Here is a 23,747-nt window from a genome sequence, read left to right as displayed (position 1 = left end):
AACTGAGGATCTCTTCCCTGAGCATCTTTAATTCTATCAATCAATGTAGGTTGAACTCTAAGGTTTGCCAACTGCACTCCATGGCTATGCCATCTAATGTCAATATTCAACCTCTGTAAGTCTTCCAAGATATTCTTTTGGTCAGTGATTAAGGTAGCCAAATTACTCGGGGTCTTTCTACTCAAGGCATCCGCCACTACATTGGCTTTTCCTGGATGATAATTGATAGTCAAATCATAGTCCTTTAATAGCTCCAACCATCGCCTTTGCCTCATATTCAATTCATTTTGAGTGAAAATATACTTCAAACTTTTATGATCAGTGAATATCTCACATTTCACCCCATACAAGTTGTGATACCCCTGTTCCGTAGAATGCTAATCGGTCCTTAAATTGAGTATGATTATGTGTTTACCATGATTTTATGTGCCATTATGTGAATATATGTGATTTTGAAGTTTTATCTGTTCACCGTAGGAATATCTGTTTGAATAATCAGCTTTGGAAATTTAATTGAGGGCCTTATCGGCCACAGAACCCGAAATTGATTACGCCATTGTGATTGGCATAATGTTTAGAGCCTACGGTGAAATTTAATTGAAAAATTGATTCAGGCCAAATTAAATTGATTAATTAATGAATTGGTGCTCAAATATGTGATATTAAATTAATGGGGCTTAGTGGGGTTATATGGGACCCTTATATATTCAACTCCCTCCTTTTATTTCATTCTGGGCTGATTAAACTCTCTAGAGGAGGAGAGACCCGAACTAGAGAGAGAGGGGAGGAAATCAAAGTTTTGCTCTTGAATTTTGGAAGTCTTGAAGACAACTCTAGACTTGACCATAAATTGGAAGGATTGAGCCTCTAGGTAAGCATTGATTCTTGAATTCATGAGTTAATGGGTAATCTTGTGTGTTCAAGGGTTGTGGTGATCAAGAGCATGATTTGAGCTGGTTTTATTGAAATTGAGGCTTGATATGTGCATGCATGTAAAGAACTCCTATGGAATCACAAAATCTAGCATGTAATTTGTGAAATTGTGAAAGATTGGTAGTTTAATCCCACATGCAAGCATGTCTTTGTTGAGTCTTATAGCAATGAGCACTAATTGCATTATTTGAAATGAATATGAAGTCAAAATGGACATGCATGTACAAATCATGGGAGTATAAATCTTGAATGTTTGAATTTGATATGTTAGTGATGAATTTGGATTAATTTGAGGCATGCATGTAAATGATGTAAGAAATTGAGCCTCCTAAGGTTGTGATTTCGTATTGGTAGCATGTTAACATGTGTAAATGTGTAATTTGAGCCATTGCATGCAAGTAATGTGGTTGAAATGTCGAAGTCGAGCTCAAGAACACCATTCTGGGTTTTCCAGAATTTTGACTTTCGCTCGAGCGGGGGAAGGGCCGCTCGAGCGGATAAATCGTGCTCCCAGCACTTTTTGCAGAGTTGGATGTCCACTCGAGCGGGATATCTCGCGCTCGAGCGGGGAGTTTTTGTAGACAGGCCTTCCGCTCAAGCGCTCTATTCCACGCTCGAGCGTATTTTTCATGCAACCAGTACTTTTGCAGGCCTTAAGGGTCCGCTCGAGCGGGGACCCTGTTTTCTGAAATTCTGGAAATGCATTCTGTGTTCTGTTTTCCCGTTCTCTTTCACTTACAAGCACTCTTAGGCATATGTTAAGCATTGTAAATGAGCTAATGAAATGTGAATTAAGCCTAAAGAGAGATATGTGAATTAAAGAACGGATTGAACTGTTAGTGACCCTTTTGTGCTCATGAAATGTGTAGGGTCAAGTTCCAAGGCAAATCCACAAGCCGATCACTGTGAGTAGTACCGATATTCGAATATATGTGAATGTCCAATTGTTTATTTCCTTATAAGCTTTATAAGTTGCTATTCGGGATTGTGGACGAGAGTCTGATATGAATAAACATGAATGGACCAAAGGTCGTTTTGATAAACATGAATGGACCAAAGGTCGTTTTGATAGACATGAATGGACCAAAGGTCATTTTGATAGATATGAGTGGGCCAAAGGCCGTTTAGACATGAATAAATGGGCCGAAGGCCGTTTTGACATGAATGAGTGGGCCGAAGGCCGTTTTGACATGAATGAGGGGGCCGAAGGCCGTTTTGACATGAATAAATGGGCTGAAGGCCGTTTTGACAAGGATGAATGGGCCGAAGGCCGTTTCGACACAAATGAACGGGCCGAAGGCTGTTTTGACATGAATGGAAATTTAGATGGGCCCGAGGCCAGAATGTTTGGAACTACAGACACTTGAGTTGGAATTTCGTATAGTTATATATACATATCTGTTAAATAGAATTATGAACTGGGCCCAAGGCCGTTTGGAACATATTGTCCTACGTTGTTATGTATATTCTGTAATTGATATTATTCACTGGGCTATCGCTCACGCTCATTCATGTGTTTGTAGATGAGCCAAGAGAGGCACAAACCCAGCCCCAGTGAAGTCTGCCAGGAACAACATGAGTTATGGAGAGTCAGCCTCGTGTCTCATGCATGAGACCATCCTTGCCCTTTTATCATGTACTTATGTTTTGTCTTGTTGGCAAGGGCTTTGTTTACGTCTGTACATAGTCTGTTATAGGTTGACTCGTCTTAGATGATCTTGTCTGTAATGAAATTTATGGTATTGTACTTTTGACGTGGGTTATTAACGTATATAAGTTTGGGTTGTTTTGAAGTGCATATAAGCACGGCTCTATGGACAAAGTTTTTTATTATTGCTTCCGTTTGGCCCCTATACTCTGTTGACTTATGTCTATTTTGGTTTGAGGCCGTAGGTAATCTCAGGATTACTGGCCGGTTACGTCCTTAACCCATGGGGGCGGGTTTGGGTCGCTGTAAACGTTTTCCTCCAAATTATTGTACTCCTCCCAATACCTTCTAGCATAATTACGCAGCGTTTCTTCTTATTCCTTTCGAAGACAGAACAATGTATCCGGCTCTTTCGGAATCTCAGTGTTGGAGACAAACCTGGCCAAGAACTCTTCAGAGAGCTACTTCCAGTCGTAAATCGGTCCAACAGGGAGACAATCAAACCATCGAAGTCCAGATTCTCCCAAGCAATGCCTCGTCTTGGCTCCATAAGGACATCATCTACCAATAATGGCTGATGTGCGTCAGTGGCTTTAACTTCCCATCGTGTGACGTGAACTTTGGTGGAGTGAACTTCTTAGGAGGTCTCATGGCCATGATTTTTGAGGAGAATGGGGAAGAGACGAGTCGATCCAATGCTCGGTGCTCTCTCTGATGGATAGTATGGTCAAGGTGATCTCGCCGTTGCTCATTTTGTCTGTTGCCAATTAGCCAAGTACGAAGATCCTGAGGAGGGTACTCTATCTGCTGGTTAGCTGTTTTCTGCCTCTTAGCCCTTCTTCGACGTGAGCCTCGAGTATGGCTGCTCGCTGCCTCACTTTGTACCGGGATTGGCGAGCTTTGCTGCCCAAAGTCATTTTTGGGAACCTTCTTCACTGTTGGTTCTCGGGATGGGCTTCTCTGTCGCAGGCGAGAGGGCTCTACGTCAGTCCTCTTTTTCGTCGAGTCACCCATCACCCTTTTGAGTTGTGCTTTTAGTTCCTGTATCTCTATTCCCATGGAGTCAATAATTTGATCCATGTAATCCTTCTCTAGTAGAAAATGATGAGAAGAACCTCCAGTGAAGGGTAATCGATGCTCAACGGATTCAGGAGTTCGGTTGTTGTTTCTAGTTTGTTCTTCTAGGACTATCGGGAGTGCTGAGCCTTTATCCTTTGTCTTCTCCGTTTGTGGAGTCAGTACCGAATGTGTGATATCCTCAATCCCCATCACCGAAATCAAGCATAGAACTTAGAGACAAAGCCGGTCCACGTTCACCGCACCAATTGTGCGCACCAAATACTACACTAGATGATTGTGGATCGAAGCTCCGCACTTAATTAGACTATCTAGGAATCGAAACCCTACAACAATAAGCACCGTTAGAGCTACTTGGCCGGGGTTGGCTGGATAACCCCTCTGATGTGGGTTGTCACACCCCAAACCCGGGTATAACCGGCCGTGGCCCACAGGGCCTTAGCCCAAGGCACACGTAAGCCTTAAACATGAATCCAAAATCATAAAGAATAAATGTGACAATAGCCCAGAAATAAATACATCAAAACCCAACACACTGACATGTCACAAGTATAAATGGTAAAACCAACCACAACCAACTTCTAAACAAATATACTAAATGGGACACAAACCGCCCACAAAATAAAATAATTCCCAATCAAACCCAACCACAATGTATGCACAAAACTCGACATAAAACTAAAACAAAATAAATGAATGTCCTAGAGGTCCATGCAATTGAGTCTCCACTACGCCATGAGTCCACGCTAAGTCCTTCTAACACCTGGAAATGATAAACAACTAAGTCAGCTGATAGCTCAGTGTGTAGCAACATGGATAGTAAATACAATTTTGAAAACAGGGTTCAATTTCAAAATAAGATATATATCACATAAACTAGATTGGCATACAGTTTGGTAAAGATAATCTGTTTCAAAAAGAAGGTTCCACGGTTTAACAGTTAAAATACCCATGTCTCTCAAGAACATGATAAATGACATTTTCTACTTAAAACAGATTACAACATGAACACTAATAATTTTCTGGGTATCAAAAAATAACAAGTAACATGCCACACAATTCTCAAGGCTATAAGCCCCGTTGGATCCAATATCGAACTAAGAGTCATCCTCAAGGTGGCAACCTGGGTTTTTTCTCTAAGACGATCCGATTGAAGGTCACTTAACTTAACCTAGGTCTTTTCCTTACAATCGTTGAGCACTAGAGTCATCACGGCCCAACCCGGATCTATTCCCTAGTAGTCAGAGTCACCACACACAGTGGAATAATTTCCCTAGACTAAAATACACAGATCGTCCCAATAATCAATACACATCAGTTTCACAAAACATGGTAGTTCACCATTATAAACATGAGACCAAAACAAAAATTTTACAGCATGCCAAGTTCACACATGGTTCAGAAATAATTTAATTCCATTGACAATATAATAATTTACCAAAACAGTTTAGTCCTGAAACAACAATTAAATTTTCCAACAGTTCAGGGTAGGGAAACATTTATAAAAATATGTAGCATGAAACTACTCACCTGGAAACGGAATAATGAAACCCTCGAATAGAGTATGAAAGTCCCACTAGTGTCCTGAACCAAGTATGAAGACTACACGTCACTACTAATTTAAAAAAATACTAAAGAATAGGAACTAAGTAACCTCAAACTAAAGCGCACTAACACGGCTCAATCCAACTCACCGTTACTCTTAAATATTACCTAAGTTCATTTTCTTCAAGGTCTAAATTTACCCAAGACATGGGTTCCGATCGAAACTTAACTAAAAGTAACTTTAAGATTAAAAAAAGTTTTAAACAAGTTTTCCCAATTTATTCGCTAACTTTGAAAATTACAAAATCCACTCTACACTATTCGAAAAATTCCAAAATCCTCCAGATATCAACTAATATATCCTAAGTTTCAAACCCAATTGGTTTTACTTGATTTGCTTATCAAAATAATTATTTACAATTAATTATGCCCAAACAGGTTGTTTTCTACAGCACTTTAAAGAAATTAATGGTTCTCTTAGTATATATGAGCAATCGATGCAAGGCCAAAATTATATGAAACTAGACTCGTAACCGGTTCTAATGATGCTAATTTGATAATTTTCGGATTTATACCCAAAGAGAACAACACTTCCGAAGTTACTATTTAAACCACTTTCTGGACAGATTTGAACGCCGCAGTTAATATAGATTTTGACTCCCAAAAATTATGAGAAAATTCAGATATGCAATTCAATATGTAGTTAATCTACTGTAGAAATTTCAATTTAAAATTCATCCATTTGATATAGTTTCTTGATTTTTAAAGTTTGTGATTCTGTGCAAAATTTTTGAACTAAGAATTACACTCATTCTTTATACATGAATTTAACTCCTCAGATTTCTTAACAGCACATATATATATATATATATATATATACAAAGTACACAAACCTATAACCTCTTCATCAATGAACTAAATAATAATAGAGCAAGGACAAAGAACAAAAACAAATAGAAGAATAAAGATAGAGACCTACTACACACCCAAAAGTTCTTCCTTGTTTGCAACCCCTTTTTTTTTCTTCTTCTTTTCTCTTAACCTCTCTATCCCCGTGGCTGCTGTTGGTGTTGTTGTATAATGTATTAGGCAACCTAGGGTTACCTTATATATCTAAACAAAAGCCTCTAAATTATTATCTCTTTATATTATTTTATTTTCTAACCCATAAATTTAAATAAAATATAACTATTATTATAACAAAATATACTTACTAACTTGCCCTCTATTTTTTTTTTAAATAACAAATCTTGCCTCTAAATTAAATACTTTCATCATAAATTTATTTTAAGTTTAAAATTAATTAAAAGACCCTCCAATAATATTTAATTCGCACTTAAAGATTCACAATAAAATATTTGAGATTGTAAAATTATTATTATGTAAATATTTACTTTATTTTTATATTCGGGTTCTCACATTCTCCCCCCCTAAAACAAAAGTTTCGTCCTCAAAACTAACTTGAGTAAATCATGAAAATAGATGTGGCTACTTCTCGTGCATTTCGTCCTCGCGTTCCCAAGTCGCCGCTTCAACTAGATAATTACACCACAGTACCTTAACCAATTTATTGGCCTTTGTACGTAACATTTTCTCTTTCGAATCCAAAATCTGAATAGGCATCTCCTCATACGAAAAATCCTCTCTAATCTGAAGTGGCTCATAATCTATCACATGCAACGGACTGTGCACATATTTCCTCAGCATAGACACGTGAAACACATTATGCACTCCTGCCAACCTAGGGGGTTAGAGCTACACGGTACGCAACCTCACCAACCTTCTCCAATACCTCAAATGGACCAATGTATCTAGGACTCAACTTTCTATAACAACCTCGACCTATGATTAACGTTAATCCGTACTTAATTATGCCTAACAGTAATTTAGGAGGGATTTGGAATTAATTTGCATGTGTATTGCATTATTTTGTGTCTCTATCTGTTCGGTGTAGAAAGATCTGTTCATGTTTTAGTTTTGATTTGCGAATTGAAAGCCTTATCGACGTTCGAATCAGAAATTGACTTGATTTATGTGCTAATTAGGATTTATAGAATTTTATGGTAGGTCTAATTAAAATTCAGTTTGGAATGATTAAATTAGATTAAATTAATGTGCACCAATTAAGCTCAATTAATCTTCTTTGTATCCAAGCCTATTTGAGGCACCACTTGGAGCCCACTCACTCCTTTTTCTTGATTCCATCACATTTTGTGCTTGCCCAAGAGAGACAAACGGGTGAGAAAGTGAGAGAATGGAGAATTGGTGTAGAGCTTGAAGATTGAATTCACAAGGAGGGAATTGCTAGGAAAACTTGGAAGATCACTCAAGACCATCTCTAGCATAAGGAATTGAGATCCCTAGGTAAGAATGTCAATCTCTAGCCTTGCAGTTTGGTTTATTAGAGCATGAAATTAATGGTGTTAGGTGGATTAACATGGGAATTGAGCTACAAGAGTGGAATTAAGAGTGAATTCATGCATCCATGTGCATTTCTTCACATTTTGAGCATGATTTCAAAGGTTTCTTTCATGCATGTGTTAACCTCACTTACATCTTGGTCATTCATCATGTTTTCCATTAAATTACCAAGTTTGATTATGTTTTGGAGTGTTTGAATTCATGGAAGTTCTTGCATGTTATGTTCATGAATTAATTTTGAGTTTAAAGTTGAATTCTTGTACAATTGACAAGCCTTTGGGCCATGATTTCTTGTTATAATTCTTTAAACATGTTTTGTTATGAGTTTCATGTATTTCCCCCAAGTTTTGGCCCAGGAAAAAATGAGTTTTGGATGCTTCAAAGTTGAATTTGAGCTTGGTGATCAAATCTGGAATTTCCAGAAATTTGATCCATGCTCGAGCGGGGAATTTTACGCTCAAGCGTGAACTCTGAGTACATGCGCTTCTGCTCGAGCGACGATGGTTACGCTCGAGCGTGAAATGCATATATCCAGAAGTTCTTGTGTTTTGCAGTCCGCTTGAGCCAGGAGATCTAAGCTCGAGCGAAGATCTGAGTCTCACGCTCAAGCGGAGGTCAAGCGTCCGTCGAGCATGAAAAACATGTAACTAGTACTTTTTCTAGTTTGCAGTCCGCTCAAGTGAGGAAAGTCACACTCGAGCGGAGCTTCATTATCTGCATGTCCGCTCGAGCAGGAAAAGCCACGCTCGAGCGTGGACCTTATTTTCAGCAAGTTTCAAGAAATGTTTTCCAATGCATTCTTGCATCCTCATTCCATCCTAGGCATTCCTAGGCCATGCTTAAGATTCCGTAATGAGGATTAAAGGTTAGAAGAACACTAAGAGCCAACGAAGTAAGTTATGTACAATTAGAACGTGTGTTTCAAGTGTGTGTCTGCTATGTGTTATGTAGGTCACGTGCCGCGTACCGTTTGACCAATCTGCTCCATCTATCTGTCTCTAGGCCAACTGTGAGTAATAACATAGTAAAGTTATGTTCAACTTTACTTATTTTTCTGTGTGATGAATTAAGATCTGTTTTCTGAAATGATGTGTTCTATACAAGGAATGATTGTCCAATTTCTAATATGTATTCGTGACATCCTTAGCATCATGTGATATTTGTTGGCTGTTACCCGGTATCGGAGGTTCCATCATGGAACTTAATATGTCTGCACTCTGTTACCCGTACCGGAGGCTCCATCATGGGGCTCAGCGTGTTTATTCTCTATTACCTGGATCCGGAGGTTCCTTTATGGAACTGGTTATTCGTAACCCTCACGTGTCTGCATCTGTTCTGTATCTGCTCTGTTAATGCTAATGGATGTATCACGTATACTTAAGTAGACCTCATGATTTCTGTATATGATCTGGACAAATTATGAATTTGATACGAAACTAAATTATGATTTCTGAATCTGTTCGGACTCATTCATTGAAACCCTTTTACTCTGTTATTGTTCACTAAGCTTTCGCTCACAGTTTATATTATGTATGTAGGTGAGCCAGCGCGTGATAAGGGCCAGAGTTGACGGCCTTCATTTCTATTTTTGTCAGCCAACCGTTGTGCCTCCCGAGGAGGTTCCAATCGAAGTCTAGTTACATGGCTATTTTTGTACTTGTGCTAGTCTCTGTCTGTTTTGTAAAGTTGGGTCCTAGGAATTACACTTTTGTAAATGTTTTGTAAATATTGATGTCCTTCGACCGACACGCTTATGTATATGCAAGTTTTGAAATCTTCTGTCCCATGTATGTTATCACAGCTCATTGGACCTTGTCTATTTTGTATAATTGCTTCTGTAGCCCCTTATTATGTGCTTATCTGTTAAAAGGCCTTTGGTAATCCACGGATTATTGGTCGGTAATGATGCTAAACCTACAGGGGCGGGTTTGGGTCATGACGCTTTCCTTTCTTTCCAAACCTAATGACTTCTTTCCATGGTGATACTTTCAAGAATACCATATCCCCAACATGAAAGTCTAAATCTCTCTTACGATGATCAGCATAACTTTTTTTTTGTCCACTCTGAGCAGTCAATATTCTCTCTCTGATGGTGATAATTTTCTGTGTAGCATCCTCCACCAAATCAAGTCTCAACATTTGCCTCTCACCAACCTCATACCAACACAAAGGAGACCTACACTTCCTCCCATATAAAGCCTCATAAGGAGCTACTCCCAAACTAGAATGATAACTATTATTATACGCAAACTCGATGAGCGGCAAATAATCATTCCAATTACCTCTCCACTCCAAAGCACAAGCCCTCAACATATCTTCAAGGGTTTGAATAGTCCTCTCCGATTGCCCATCTGTCTGAAGGTGATAAACTGAACTAAAATTTAACCAAGTACTCATAGCTGATTGTAATGCACCCCAAAACTTAGACACAAAACGAGGGTCCCGATCTGACACTATTGACATAGGTGCACCATGCAATCTAACAATCTCCTTCATATACAACTGTGCAAATCGAGCTAGAGAATAGTTCATCTGCAACTACCCAAACTGCATCGTGGTTACTCCTAGTACGAGGTAATCCGCACACGAAATCCATGGTAATATGATCCCACTTCTACTCTAGTATAGGTTAGGGTTTTAGTTTCCCCACGGGTTTCTGATGTTCTACTTTAACCTGTTGACACACCAAACACTGAGCCACAAATTCTACAATATCTCCTTTTACGACTACCCAAACTGCATCGTGGTTACTCCTAGTACGAGGTAATCCGCACACGAAATCCATGGTAATATGATCCCACTTCTACTCTAGTATAGGTAAGGGTTGTAGTTTCCCCACGGGTTTCTGATGTTCTACTTTAACCTGTTGACACACCAAACACTGAGCCACAAATTCTACAATATCTCCTTTTATACCATTCCACCAAAAATGTTCATGAAGATCCCGATACGTCTTAGTGCTTCCAGGATGAATGCTATAACTAGAACTATATGCCTCCGTCATAATCTCCTTCCTCAAATCACCACCAACAAGAACACAAATTTGGCTACGAAATCTAAGCAATCCATTATCACTAACCACAAAATCTGCATGCTTACCCTCTGTCATCTCTCCTTTAATACGCTCACACTGGGGGTCAATCTCTTGAGCTAAACGAATTCGATCTCTCAAGGTCGGCTGAATTGTCAATTGACTACAATAAGCCCTATCACCAGGCGTAACAACCTCAAGCCTCAAACGTCTCATGTCTTCCACCAAACAACTCTCAATAGACAAAGCAGCTACATCTCCAACTGCGACCTTCCCACTCAAGGCATCTACAACCATATTTGCCTTCCCCGAATGATACAAAATATTCACATCGTAATCTTTTAGCAACTCAAGCCATCTTCTTTGCCTCAAATTTAGCTCATTCTGTGTGAAAATATACTTCAAACTCTTATGATTTGTGTAAATCTCACATGACTCCATACAAATAATGTCACCAAATCTTAAAAGTAAAAATCACTGCTGCTAACTCCAACTCGTGCGTAGGATAATTTCTCTCATGTACTTTCAACTGTCGTGATGCATAAGCAATCACCTTCCCATGCTAAATGACCACACATCCTAAACCCTGTCGTGAAGCATCACTATAAATCACAAAACCACCCTCATCTGCCGGTAAGGCAAGGATTAGAGCAAATGTCAATCTTTGTTTAAACTCTTGGCAGCTACGCTCACAATCATCATTCCACTCAAACTTGACCCCTTTCTTAGTGAGATTGGTAAGTGGCAAAGCAATATGGAAGAATCCTTCCACAAACCGTCTGTAATATCCAACAAGCTCTAGAAAGCTGCATACCTCTGTCACAGAAGTAGGTCGTGGCCAATCAACAATTGCTGTCACCTTCGCGCTATCCACAAATACCCCATCTTTATTCACCACATGACCCAAAAAGAATACACTGCTCAACCAAAATTCACACTTCTTAAATTTTGCATACAGTCTCTTCTCCCTAAGGATCTAAAATATTACCCTCAAATATTGCTCATGCTCCTCTTTACTCCTCAAATAAATTAGGATGTCATCAATAAGCACTACTACAAATTTATCCAGTTGGGGTTTAAATACTCTGTTCATCAAATCCATGAATGCAGCTAGTGCATTTGTGAGACCAAAAGGCATCACCAAGAACTCATAATGCCTATAACGGGTTCTAAAAGTTGTGTTAGGAATATCTTTATTCTTTACCTTCAACTAGCCTGACCTTAAGTCAATCTTAGAGAATACCTGAGCTCCTTGCAATTGGTCAAATAGGTCATCAACGCATGGCGAAGGTTACCTATTCTTCACTATGACTTTGTTCAATTCCCTATAATCAGTACACGATCTCATAGACCCATCCTTCTTCCTCACAAACAATATAGGTGCTCTCCAAGGTGAAATACTAGGCCTAATAAAACCTTTTTCTAACAACTCCTGTAACTGAGTTTGTAACTCCCTCAACTCCAACGGTGCCATTCTATAAGGCACTTTAGAAATAAGTGTTGTGTCAAGGACCAAGTTAATGAAAAATTCTATCCCACGGTCTAGAGGAAGTCCAAGTAGATCCTTTAGAAAAACATCAACAAAATCACTCACTACAGGAAACTCCTCTAACTTCTATTCTGGTAGTTCGATACTCACCACACAAGCTAAATAACCATGACATCCTTTTCTCAACATTCGGTTAGCTAGAAAGGAAAAAATAAAATAAATAGAAGACCTTTTCCTATCTCCCTGAAAGAAAAACTCATGTTGCCCCAGTATAGAAAAAACTACCATCTTTCTAAAATAATCAACAGAGACATGATGCTTCGTCAACCAATCCATCCCCAAAATCACATCAAAATCCTTCACCTCTAAGGAAATACCAAAACAATCCTACCATCCAAGTTTACCTCACAAGATCTATAGACATCTCCTAACACTACTATTTCTCCTAATGGAGTAGACAGAGCAATACATGCATCCAAAGGCTCACAAAGAATAGACAATCCAAATAGATATCTAGGTACCAACTCTTAACCTTCAAAATGAAATCAAGAAAGATTCAACACTAGTTTAAACAAAACTAACTCAAGCACACACTACTAAGGACTATAGGGACTCGGACCTTGTCTAAATGATGAAATGCAAGACATGTAACTCGATAAACCTATAGCTCCGATACCACAATTGTCACACCCCAAACCTGGGTATAACCGGTCGTGGCCCATAGGGCCTTAGCTCAAGGCACACGTAAGCCTTAAACATGAATCCAAAATCATAAAGAATAAATGTGACGATAGCCCAGAAATAAATAAATCAAAACCCAACCCACTGACATGTCACAAGTATAAATGGTAAAACCAACCACAACCAACTTCCAAACAAATATACTAAATGGGACACAAACCGCCCACAAAATAAAATAATTCCAAATCAAACCCAACCACAACATATGCACAAAACTCGACATAAAACTAAAAAAAAATAAAATGAATGTCCTAGAGGTCCATGCAATTGAGTCTCCTCTACACCATGTGTCCATGCTAAGTCCTTCTAACACCTGGAAATGATAAACAACTAAGTCAGTTGATAGCTCAGTGAGTAGCAACATGGATAGTAAATACAATTTTGAAAACAGGGTTCAATTCCAAAATAAGATATATATCACAGAAACTAGATTGTCATACAATTTGGTAAAGACAATCTGTTTCAAAAAGAAGGTTCCACAGTTCAACAGTTAAAATACTTGTGTCTCTCAAGAACATGATAAATGATATTTTCTACTTAAAACAGATTAAAATATGAACACCAATAATTTTCTGGGTACTAAGAAATAACAAGTAACATGCCACACAATTCTCAAGGCTATAAGCCCCGTTGGATCTAATATCGAACTAAGAGTCATCCTCAGGATGGCAACCCAGGCCTTTTCTCTACGACGATCCGATTGAAGGTCACCTATCTTAACCTAGGTCTTTTCCTTACAATCGTTGAGCACTAGAGTCATCACAGCCCAACCCGGATCTGTTCCCTAGTGGCCAAAGTCACCACATACAGTGGAATAATTTCCCTAGACTAAAATACACAGATCGTCCCAATAATCAATACACATCAGTTTCACAAATCATGATAGTTCACCATTATAAACATGAGACCAAAACAAAAAGTTTACAGTATGCCAAGTTCACACATGTTTCAGAAATAATTTAATTCCATTGATAATATAATAATTTACCAAAACAGTTTAGTCCTGAAACAACAATTAAATTTTCCAACAGTTTAGGGTAGGGAAACATTTATAAAAATATGTAGCATGAAACTACTCACTTGGAAACAGAATAATGAAACCCTCGAATAGAGTGTGAAAGTCCAACTAGTGCCCTGAACCAAGTATGAAGACTACACGTCACTACTAATTTAACAAAAATACTAAAGAATAGGAATTAAGTAATCTCAAACTAAAGCGCACTAACACGACTCAATCCAACTCACCATTACTCTTAAATATTACCTAAGTTCATTTTCTTCAAGGTCTAAATTTACCCAAGACATGGTTCCGATCAAAACTTAACTAAAAGTAACTTTAAGATAAAAAAAAGTTTTAAACAAGTTTTCCCAATTTATTCGCTAACTTTGAAAATTGCAAAATCCACTCTACACTATTCGAAAAATTCCAAAATCCTCCAGATATCAACTAATATATCCTAAGTTTCAAACCCAATTGGTTTTACTTGATTTGCTTATCAAAATAATTATTTACAATTAATTATGCCCAAATAGGTTGTTTTCTACAGCACTTTAAAGAAATTAATGGTTCTCTTAGTATATACGAGCAATCAATGCAAGGCCAAAATTATATGAAACTAAACTCGTAACCGGTTCTAATGATGCTGATTTGATAATTTTCGGATTTATACCCAAAGAGAACAACACTTCCGAAGTTACTATTTAAACCACTTTCTGGACAGATTTGAACGCCGCAGTTAATATAGATTTTGACTCCCAAAAATTATGAGAAAATTCAGATATGCAATTCAATATGTAATTAATCTACTGTAAAAATTTCAATTTAAAATTCATCCATTTGATATAGTTTCTTGATTTTTAAAGTTTGTGATTTTGTGCAAAATTTTTGAACTAAGAATTACACCCATTCTTTATACATGAATTTAACTCCTTAGATTTCTTAACAGCACATATATATATATATATATATACAAAGTACACAAACCTATAACCTCTTCATCAATGAACTAAATAATAATAGAGCAAGGACAAAGAACAAAAACAAATAGAAGAATAAAGATAGAGACCTACCACACACCCAAAAGTTCTTCCTTGTTTGCAACCCCTTTTTTTTTTCTTCTTCTTTTCTCTTAACCTCTCTCTCCCCGTGGCTGCTGTTGGTGTTGTTGTATAATTAGGCAACCTAGGGTTACCTTATATATCTAAACAAAAGCCTCTAAATTATTATCTCTTTATATTATTTTATTTTCTAACCCATAAATTTAAATAAAATATAACTATTATTATAACAAAATATACTTACTAACTTGCCCTCTATTTTTTTAAAAAATAATAAATCTTGTCTCTAACTTAAATACTTTCACCATAAATTTATTTTAAGTTTAAAATTAATTAAAAGACCCTCCAATAATATTTAATTCGCACTTAAAGATTCACAATAAAATATTTGATATTGTAAAATTATTATTATGTAATTATTTACTTTATTTTTATATTCGGGATCTCACAAGTGAAAGATCGGAGAAGATGAGGAATACTCTCTCAGTGCCGGGAGTTGTGTTTTGGTGAGTATAGTTCAGCTAATTTTAGTTACCTTCAGTGTGAAGTCAGTGTAATTTATATAGAACTCTTTGCTTGCTGCCCAAGATGGTTTCATGGAGTCCTTGTGCGACAATGTCTCCTTTTAGTATTGCCCAAGGTGGGGGACCATCTGGTAGTTGACAAGGGGTGTATATACTCATTGTAACCATGCTTGTAACAGATCGCAATCCTTCAATCAACTGTTTCTGTGATTCTAGGGGGAGGGGACCAGCTGAGGTGGCACCCTCCATGTACATGCATTCACAGCTTCCACGTTTCTCTGTTGGGTTCTTTTGGCTTGGTACCATCGTGCCTCGGCTGAGCCCTCTGTGAGATTGCTTGTAGAAATGGGCTGGCCCAGTAAGATATCTTTGTATGGGCTCGGCCCCTTTTAGGTTCAGTCTAAGGATCAGATCCTGCGGCTCGGCCTAGCCCAGCATCGTGACTGAACTGACCTTTCCACTACAGGCTAGGCCCAAGTGCTTGAGGACTTAGGTGAATTGTGGATGATGTAATTTGGCTAATCTGACGGGGCCACGTGCTTACCCTGCTTCTCAGGACTTGAGTCTAATGGATTGGGCCGGCCCAAGGTTTGGATCCGACCCATTTTATATTTAGTCCCCTCAGACATGATGTAACATTAATTTATAAACTAAGTTATTTTATACAGGAAAGTGATAATCATGGCTGCCTAATCACATGATTCTTCTTCTTCTGCTTGCTGGTACCATATTTGGTTTGAATATAAATCTAAGCTCACACAGAAGAGCAGAGGCAAACAGATCTTCTACTTCCAAAAAAAAAAAAAAAATGAGTTCAACCCAAACCCATCTTAGTGATCATGACAATCACACTGTTCCCATAGTTGACTTTTCTCTCCTGCACCAAACTGATCCCCACACAAAATCTCTACTCATCAATCAAATCCACCAAGCAAGCCTACAAGTGGGTTGCTTTCAGGTCATCTCTCTCTCTCTATGGATGTATGTGCACATATATGCTTTTGTTTTTTAATTTGTGAAGTGGGTTAATGTTGATGTTGATTGTTAATCATGGGATAAGTGAATCGGTTATAGAAGGAGCTTTAGATGTGAATTCAGAGTTCTTTGATATGCCAATTGCAAACAAGGTAGAGCTCATGTCTGATGATGTATACAAGCCGGTGCGATTCAGTACGGTTCACGGCAACAGTCCAATTGAGGGCCAATTTTTTAAAAACTTCCTTAAGCTATATGCTCATTCTCTTGAAGATTTTGTGGTATTATGGCCTAATAGTCCTCCTCATTACAGGTATTAATTTTATTAATTAATTAAAAAAAATTGGGATTTATTTTACTTAATTACTGTATTGACTTTGTATTGTCTGGACATATTTGACTAAGTCAAAATCAGAAAATAAGATACAATGGTGATTCTTTGAAAATGGAGTAACATTTTGCCTCATTACAATTAGCTCCCATGATGTTTCTTCAAATTCTCAATTGATTCTTTGAGGTTCTGAAAGTGACACAATTGCATAACAAATGTTACTCTATTATTCAACCTTTAATTTCATCTCCAATGGTTAGGTATTGTTAGAGTACCTCCAACACTAGTAAGCATTCTGCCTAACAAAAGTACATTAAAAAGAAGAAAAAAAAAAGCGTATTGGGTATTTTGTTTGATCATTTTGCCTAGTGTATAAGGGTAAATACTGGTTTGGTAATTAAAAACTTGGCCCACTCTTTGTATTAATGCCTGTTAGCAAAAATTTTGTGTTAAATCGACAAAGCGGATTTGATAGAGAAATCAATTTTCACAAACAAACAAACAAACAAATCAAGCAATGTGGTTGGTGTGCTAAGCCTTGACAGATTCAAAGATTTTTTTGGAAGTTGTAATGTGAAGAAACAGAGATAATCACACTAGAAATATGATTAATAACACTTAAACTTACCACTTAATTATAAAAATCAAATTACAAGTTTTATAGCATTACAATTGACAGGTCCAAAATGAGTTACAAGAACTGAAACTACTATTACTCCTAAGTACAAGTACTGAACTACTCCTCGATAAGTTACTGCTACTCCCAGATTTCACGAGTGTTGTGAATTGGGTTGAAGGCATTTCTCTCTTTGCATTTCCAGCTTTTATTCTCCTCCACTAGCCATGTCAAACAACCACGTGTCCCTTTTGTTGGTAGCTTCCACTTACCCATGATCTATAACTGCTGCAACTGTCAAAAGCTTCCTTTTCCTTTGAAATTGCCACATGTTATGTCCCTGATCTTCTCTCCAAGCCACTATCTTCATGTCCACGATTCTTGGACCTTTATTGTTCATGCCCATGCTCTTTGACATGTCTATCGACATAGAATTCGAATTTTTGGTGCCAATAATGTCAAAGGTTAGGTACGTAACCAATTTAATTCATCCCAAACATTCATTAATGGGTACTAATTGGGCATTAATTTTTTTACTTTACCTAGCGTATACTTCAATAATACTTTCCATTCTTGAAATTAGTTTGGCTGTCAAAAAACCTAGCCATTGGAAAAGCTCTAAGTTACGTTTGGATGACAAGAGTGAAAAAAAAAAAGAGGAAATGAAAATTCCATTTTCAAAAACTCATTATTAGTATTAAGATCTCTATGTTAATACAAGTCAAGCATTTGGTTAGGATTTTTTTATTATAAAATAATAAAATTTTAAATATTGTGGGTGCATTAACTTGTTTTACTCTGTTTCAAGAATATGACATTTTTATAGGAGGACCAGGATGTTAGAATGTGATTATATTAAGGTAGTATTTAGTTCACTGGAATGAATTGAAATGTAATGATCATTCTATTAGAATGTCTATTCTTATATTTGGTTCACTACAATAAACATGTGATGGCTATTATATAGTATTTCACTAGACTTCACTTTCTGTGTGGCTCTCTATCTAGCAAAATGGGTCGCTCTTTTTTTTTATTTTTTCTTCTTCTTCTTCTTTCTTTTCATTTCTTTTCTTTTCTTTTTTTTGGGAGATATGGTGGACCATTTGTTTAAATCCGTGAAGGAAGTGAAAAAAGCATATAATTTTCCATAGATCCCTAAGGTTTGTTTGATTAGAATAAAAAATATGATATAAAGTTGAAGTGATATAAAGTGAAATGAAATAAAGAAAAGTGAAAGAAAAAATTATTTTCTTATGCATTTGTTTAAGATGAATTTTTTGAGAAAAAGTTGTACTAAAATTGAGAAAAAACTGAAATTTGCAACCAAAAAAAAAAAAAACTGAAATTCCCCTTCATTATTTACAAAAAAAAAAAAAAAAAAAAAAAAAAAAAAAAAAAAACTGAAATTTCCCTGCATTATTTGGAAAGAGAGAGAGAGACACACTGAAAGCCAAATAAGCATAGTGATATAGCCTGTAGGTTGTACGTAAAGTTCAACTTTTCTTACACTTTCCAAAGTTCAAATGTTTTCTCTGTCCCACACTTTCCTTCTCTTTTATTATAACCGAACTCACCAAGAAACTTATGATAATATGACAGAGAAAAGATGGAAATGTACACCAAGGAGGTGATGAAACTAAGCATTGAAGTACTTGGAGCCATTATGGAGAGCTTAAACTTGGCTCCGACATACCTAAGAGACAAATTGGAGCAAGGATTCCGAATTGTAAAAATAAATTGATGTATATTATTGATTGATTTGTGTATTACAAGATTGTTGTGTATATTGATATTTTGTTATGTTTACAATGATCAAATATATAGAAGAGAAGAAGGTAGTAGGTGAAGTGGTAGGGGATGAAGTGGAGGTGGTAGTGGTAGGTTAGGTGAGGAGGTGAGTGTGTGTGGTAGGTAGTAGTGGGTTAGGTTTAGTGGGTTTAACAGCCCCCCTCAAACTCAAGGAGGTTAGACACAAACCAACTTGAGTTTGGAGAGAGTTACAAAACAGAAAAAAATAAACTGATAAATAAAATAAAACAGGATAGGAGACACGGTATGGTCGTGTCAGACCGTTGTAGCAGACAGTTTACGGGGTCATGTCGGACCGTTGAAGCAGACACTGTGTGGTCGTGTCAGATGTAGAAGACAGTTTACGGGGTCATGTCGGACCGTTGTAGCATGACAGTTTACGGGGTCATGTCGGACCGTTGTAGAAGACAGTTTACGGGGTCATATCGGACCGATGTAGCAGGACAGTTTACGGGGTCATGTCGGACCGTTGTAGCAGGACAGTTTACGGGGTCATGTCGGACCGTTGTAGAAGACAGTTTACGGGGTCATGTCGGACCGATGTAGCAGGACAGTTTACGGGGTCATGTCGGACCGTTGTAGCAGACAGTTTACGGGGTCATGTCGGACCGTTTGAAGCAGACACTGTGTGGTCGTGTCAGACCGTTGTAGAAGACAGTTTATGGGGTCATGTCGGACCGATGTAGAAGGACAGTTTATGGGGTCATGTCGGACCGTTGTAGAAGATTGTGGTGGTGCACCAAGGGGGTGACTTAGGGAGTGCGCCATGAGCGACTTATACATGATACTGTGTATAACCCCCCCTCAAACTCAAATAAGTGTGAAGATAGAAACCTATTTGAGGTTGAAAAGGGATTGATAAAGCTGACCGGTGGAGAAGACACTGTATGAGTGTGTATATAGGCTGCCCAAAAGATAGACATGGATGTAGATATCGAGCCCTCAAAAGGTGTGCCATCAAAAGGCGTGCCATCAAAAGGCGTGCCCGAGTCATGAAAAGGCGTGCCATGAAAAGGCGTGCCAGGTTGTCGGCGTCAAGAGACGCGCGATGCGCGTGGCTGTCTCTGTGTCATGGTCTTTATAAACCGAAGCGGAGGAGGCAGAAACTGAGACAGAAAAACTGAGAGAAACCTCTGAAAAATTCTGCATTTTGCTGAGAAAGAGAGGTCGTTTTGCTGAGAGAGATAGTCTGTAACACTCTGTTGCTGTTGCCCAGAAAATGGCTTCGTCGTCCCGCGGGCTGCTCACCCTCTTTCCCGACCTCAACGAGTCCACAGGAGAGAGAACTGGTGCGGTGGCCAGTGAACCTCAACCAAACACTGCTGGGTTTGCTCCGCTGAACTTTCTGATGCGGTCTGTGGAGCAAAAAATGGCGGTGCAGTCGGATGTGGAGGCCAATCAGTATACGTTGAAGACATGTGTGGAGTCCATGACGGCGGTTACAAATCTGTCGCACCGGCTGCAGAGTAGGACAAATGAGGTGCAACAGTTAAACTCCCAGCTGGCTCTGCTCCAACGCATGTATAAGGATGCGCGAGCAGAGATAAGCGTGCTAAGGGCAGAAAACAAGGAGCTGAAGCGGAAGGCCACCGTGATGTTCCGATTTGGAGGGCCGCCATATGCTACAGTGGAGGAGCAAGAAGGGGTGATCGTGCCCAGTGGAGTGGGAAATACGGAGGCAACACCGGCAAGGACCGCCCAGGACGGAGGCAAGAAGAAAAGACCGGCGGCAGAGTAGAGAAAAATCCCACCTGTGGATGTGGTTGTTTGGTTTGTTGGTTTTTTTTATTTTATTTTATTTTTTTTTTTTTTTGTTTTTTTGTTTTTGTGGAAAAGTGTGAGCGGGGTGAATCCCTGATATGAATAAAACAAGTGTGTTTGGCAAACTCGAATGGTAGGTGTGGTAATGCAAAAAAAGCAACTGGAATGAATGTTGTGTTTTTTTTTTTTTTTTTTTTGGAACTGGAAAATGGAGTGATGCCGGTACTTGATTATGGAAAGCGAATGTGCTGGTGCAGTTGTGTAATGCTCAAAAAGAAGAGATAAAAATAAATAAAATAAGCACCCCTAAGAGACACGCCTAGGTGGGTGATGAAAAAAAAAAAAACATAAACATAAATAAAAATAAAAACAAGAGGAAAAGGTGGAAATATTAAAAAAGTGTGGTGGGTATGTGGGTAGTGGAAACATGGGTGTGAAAGGGGTCACCAACTGAGCTTTATAATCATGAAATTGGATACCTTTCGGTGTGCGTGGGGTAGTAGCAAATTGAATCAGATGAGAGATCTGAAAAGCAAGCAAGTGGACATGGTTGGAGAATTCAAACCCAGATTCAAGCGGGTTAGATACAGGCGATGTTGCCGGCGAGCACCCCCATGTAGGTCGTCAATGGGATTCGCGTCGAGCAAGGCCTAGACAGGCCTGGAAGTGAGGCTACAAGACAGGTCGAAGTCCGTGAGAGGTACGTGACCAGACTGTTGTACAATAAGTTCTCTGGCTTGTTTTGGGGTAGATGGTTTAGATCTTTGAACACCTAAAGAAGCAAGATTACAATTGGCCCTCCTCCCATCAATCTGGGCAAGGCGTTGGCGAGCTTGCGGATGCGAATGGCGGCTGTGGTCTTGCGAGATCCGAGGCAGCCATTGTTTCCGGCGACGGGAGAGAGTGATTGATTGAGATAGGTGATCCAGACAGGTCACTATGAAAGCTCCATTGTTTCTGTTGGTGTGGAGTGGCCGTACTAGATTAGATTGACTGCGATATTGCCTTTCAGTAGAGCTCCGTTGTGGACCAGTGGTTGTTGCTTTACTAGAGCAGAGTGAGATGGTGAAACCATGGTGGTGCTCAGGTTCATTGACGAGCACAAGGCCGAGAACCGGACTTACAAGTTGGGTCTGAACCGGTTCGCTGACCTAACCAGGTAGTGCATGATGTCGATTTACAAAAAGTTGCCTGTGAGATTTGCAATGGACAGAGGTGGGCTGGTTGGAGCAGATGGTCAAACACATTGTGGTGCTGTTGAGGCAGGCGGAGAGGAGTGGTCCGTCGGTGGCTGGTGCAGGGAGAGAGAGATGTCAGCGGCGGAGATGAAGCTGCAGGTGGTGGTGGAGAAGTGGATGACGGCAGCGAGGTGGTGTTGGTCGAATCACGGCTGAAGGCAGTGGTCCTCAAGGGAGTGCAAAGCAAGATGGTACCTGGGTTGGTTGAGATCGAGTTGAGTCACTTGTTTCGGATCGTTCTCTATCGTCTTCTTGAACAGAATAAGAGCCTCAGTGTTGGTTTTGATGGATGAAAATCCGGCTTACTCGGCTCAGTGGTGGAGTAGCTGCGGCAACAATGGAAGAGAGTAATCAGAGAATAGTTGGAAGATGAGAGGTCCGGCGGGCGGCCAAGGCGAGGCTGCCGCCCGCCGGTGAAGCGAAAATACTAAGTTCTTAACCTAGCTCTGATACCATGTAAAAATAAATTGATGTATATTATTGATTGATTTGTGTATTACAAGATTGTTGTGTATATTGATATTTTGTTATGTTTACAATGATCAAATATATAGAAGAGAAGAAGGTAGTAGGTGAAGTGGTAGGGGATGAAGTGGAGGTGGTAGTGGTAGGTTAGGTGAGGAGGTGAGTGTGTGTGGTAGGTAGTAGTGGGTTAGGTTTAGTGGGTTTAACACAAATGATGGGCATCAATAGCTACCCACCAAGTTCCCAAACAAATGTCAAGATTGGTGTAGTGTCTCATACAGATCATAGCATCATCACAATTCTCCTCCAAAGTTGCTCAAGCCTTCATGTCGTGGACACCAGTGGCAGTAGCAGTGGTGGTGACGGTGCTTGGAGGGTTGTCCCTGAGATGAAGGGCACCTTGGTAGTCCTTGTTGGAGATCATCTACAAGTATTGAGCAATGGTATCTACAAGAGTGTGTTACACCGTGCAGTCCCGAGCACAGATGAAACCAGGCTGTCCATAGCTAGTTTTCACAATCTAGCCATGGATGAAGTGGTTGAGCCTGCTCCAGAGCTGATGGATGAAGAGCACCCAAAAGGGTACAGAGGAAGTAGCTTCCAAGACTACATCAACCATCTCTATTCTAAAAAAGAAAAAACCTTCATTGAGACTCTTAGATTGAATTGACATATTTGTGATAGATGATGTGGTCTCAAATTCTACTGCTTGATTGACATTGTATTGTGTACTTTTATAGAAATGATATGCATACAAATTGTGTTTTCACTTGCATTGTATTAGCATTTAGCAATGGTATCTACTCTATTACATAAAGCCTACAAAAGTGAAAGATTTGTCAGAGTTTTTTCTTGAGTTTTCTTTTTTCTCTTCATCTACAATTTTGTTTTTGTCAATCAATAAAATATCAGCTGATTGATTTTCGTAGGACACCTTCTAGTATAATAAATATACATGTCATGTTTTCACTATGTATTACTATGGCCATGGATGTGCTTTGTTTTGAAATTTTTCAATGCATTTCAAATTCCACGGTGTGTTGTTACATGACGATAGTAATACAAAACGAGATCTGCTGTCTGAA

General features: G+C 38.8%; 1 protein-coding gene across 1 annotated transcript in view; it reads left to right on the top strand.

Moving 5' to 3' along the window:
• The window catches only part of LOC114284843 (2-oxoglutarate-dependent dioxygenase 21, chloroplastic), a 79,844-nt gene extending 56,458 nt beyond the window's left edge, over nt 1-23,386 (top strand). The window contains exons 3-4 of the mRNA XM_082902247.1: nt 18,989-19,110; nt 22,872-23,386. Of these exons, the coding sequence (XP_082758373.1) occupies nt 18,989-19,110; nt 22,872-23,332 (583 nt within the window). The 3' untranslated portion in view covers nt 23,333-23,386. The remainder of the gene's footprint in view (nt 1-18,988; nt 19,111-22,871) is intronic.
• The last annotated feature ends 361 nt before the right edge of the window (nt 23,387-23,747 follow it).

Source organism: Camellia sinensis, chromosome 13 (assembly GCF_055761805.1).
Source record: "Camellia sinensis isolate YWXY chromosome 13, ASM5576180v1, whole genome shotgun sequence".
Taxonomy (NCBI): Eukaryota; Viridiplantae; Streptophyta; class Magnoliopsida; order Ericales; family Theaceae; genus Camellia; species Camellia sinensis.
The sequence above is the reverse complement of the archived record's forward strand: the minus strand, read 5'-3'. Positions and strand labels throughout refer to the sequence as shown.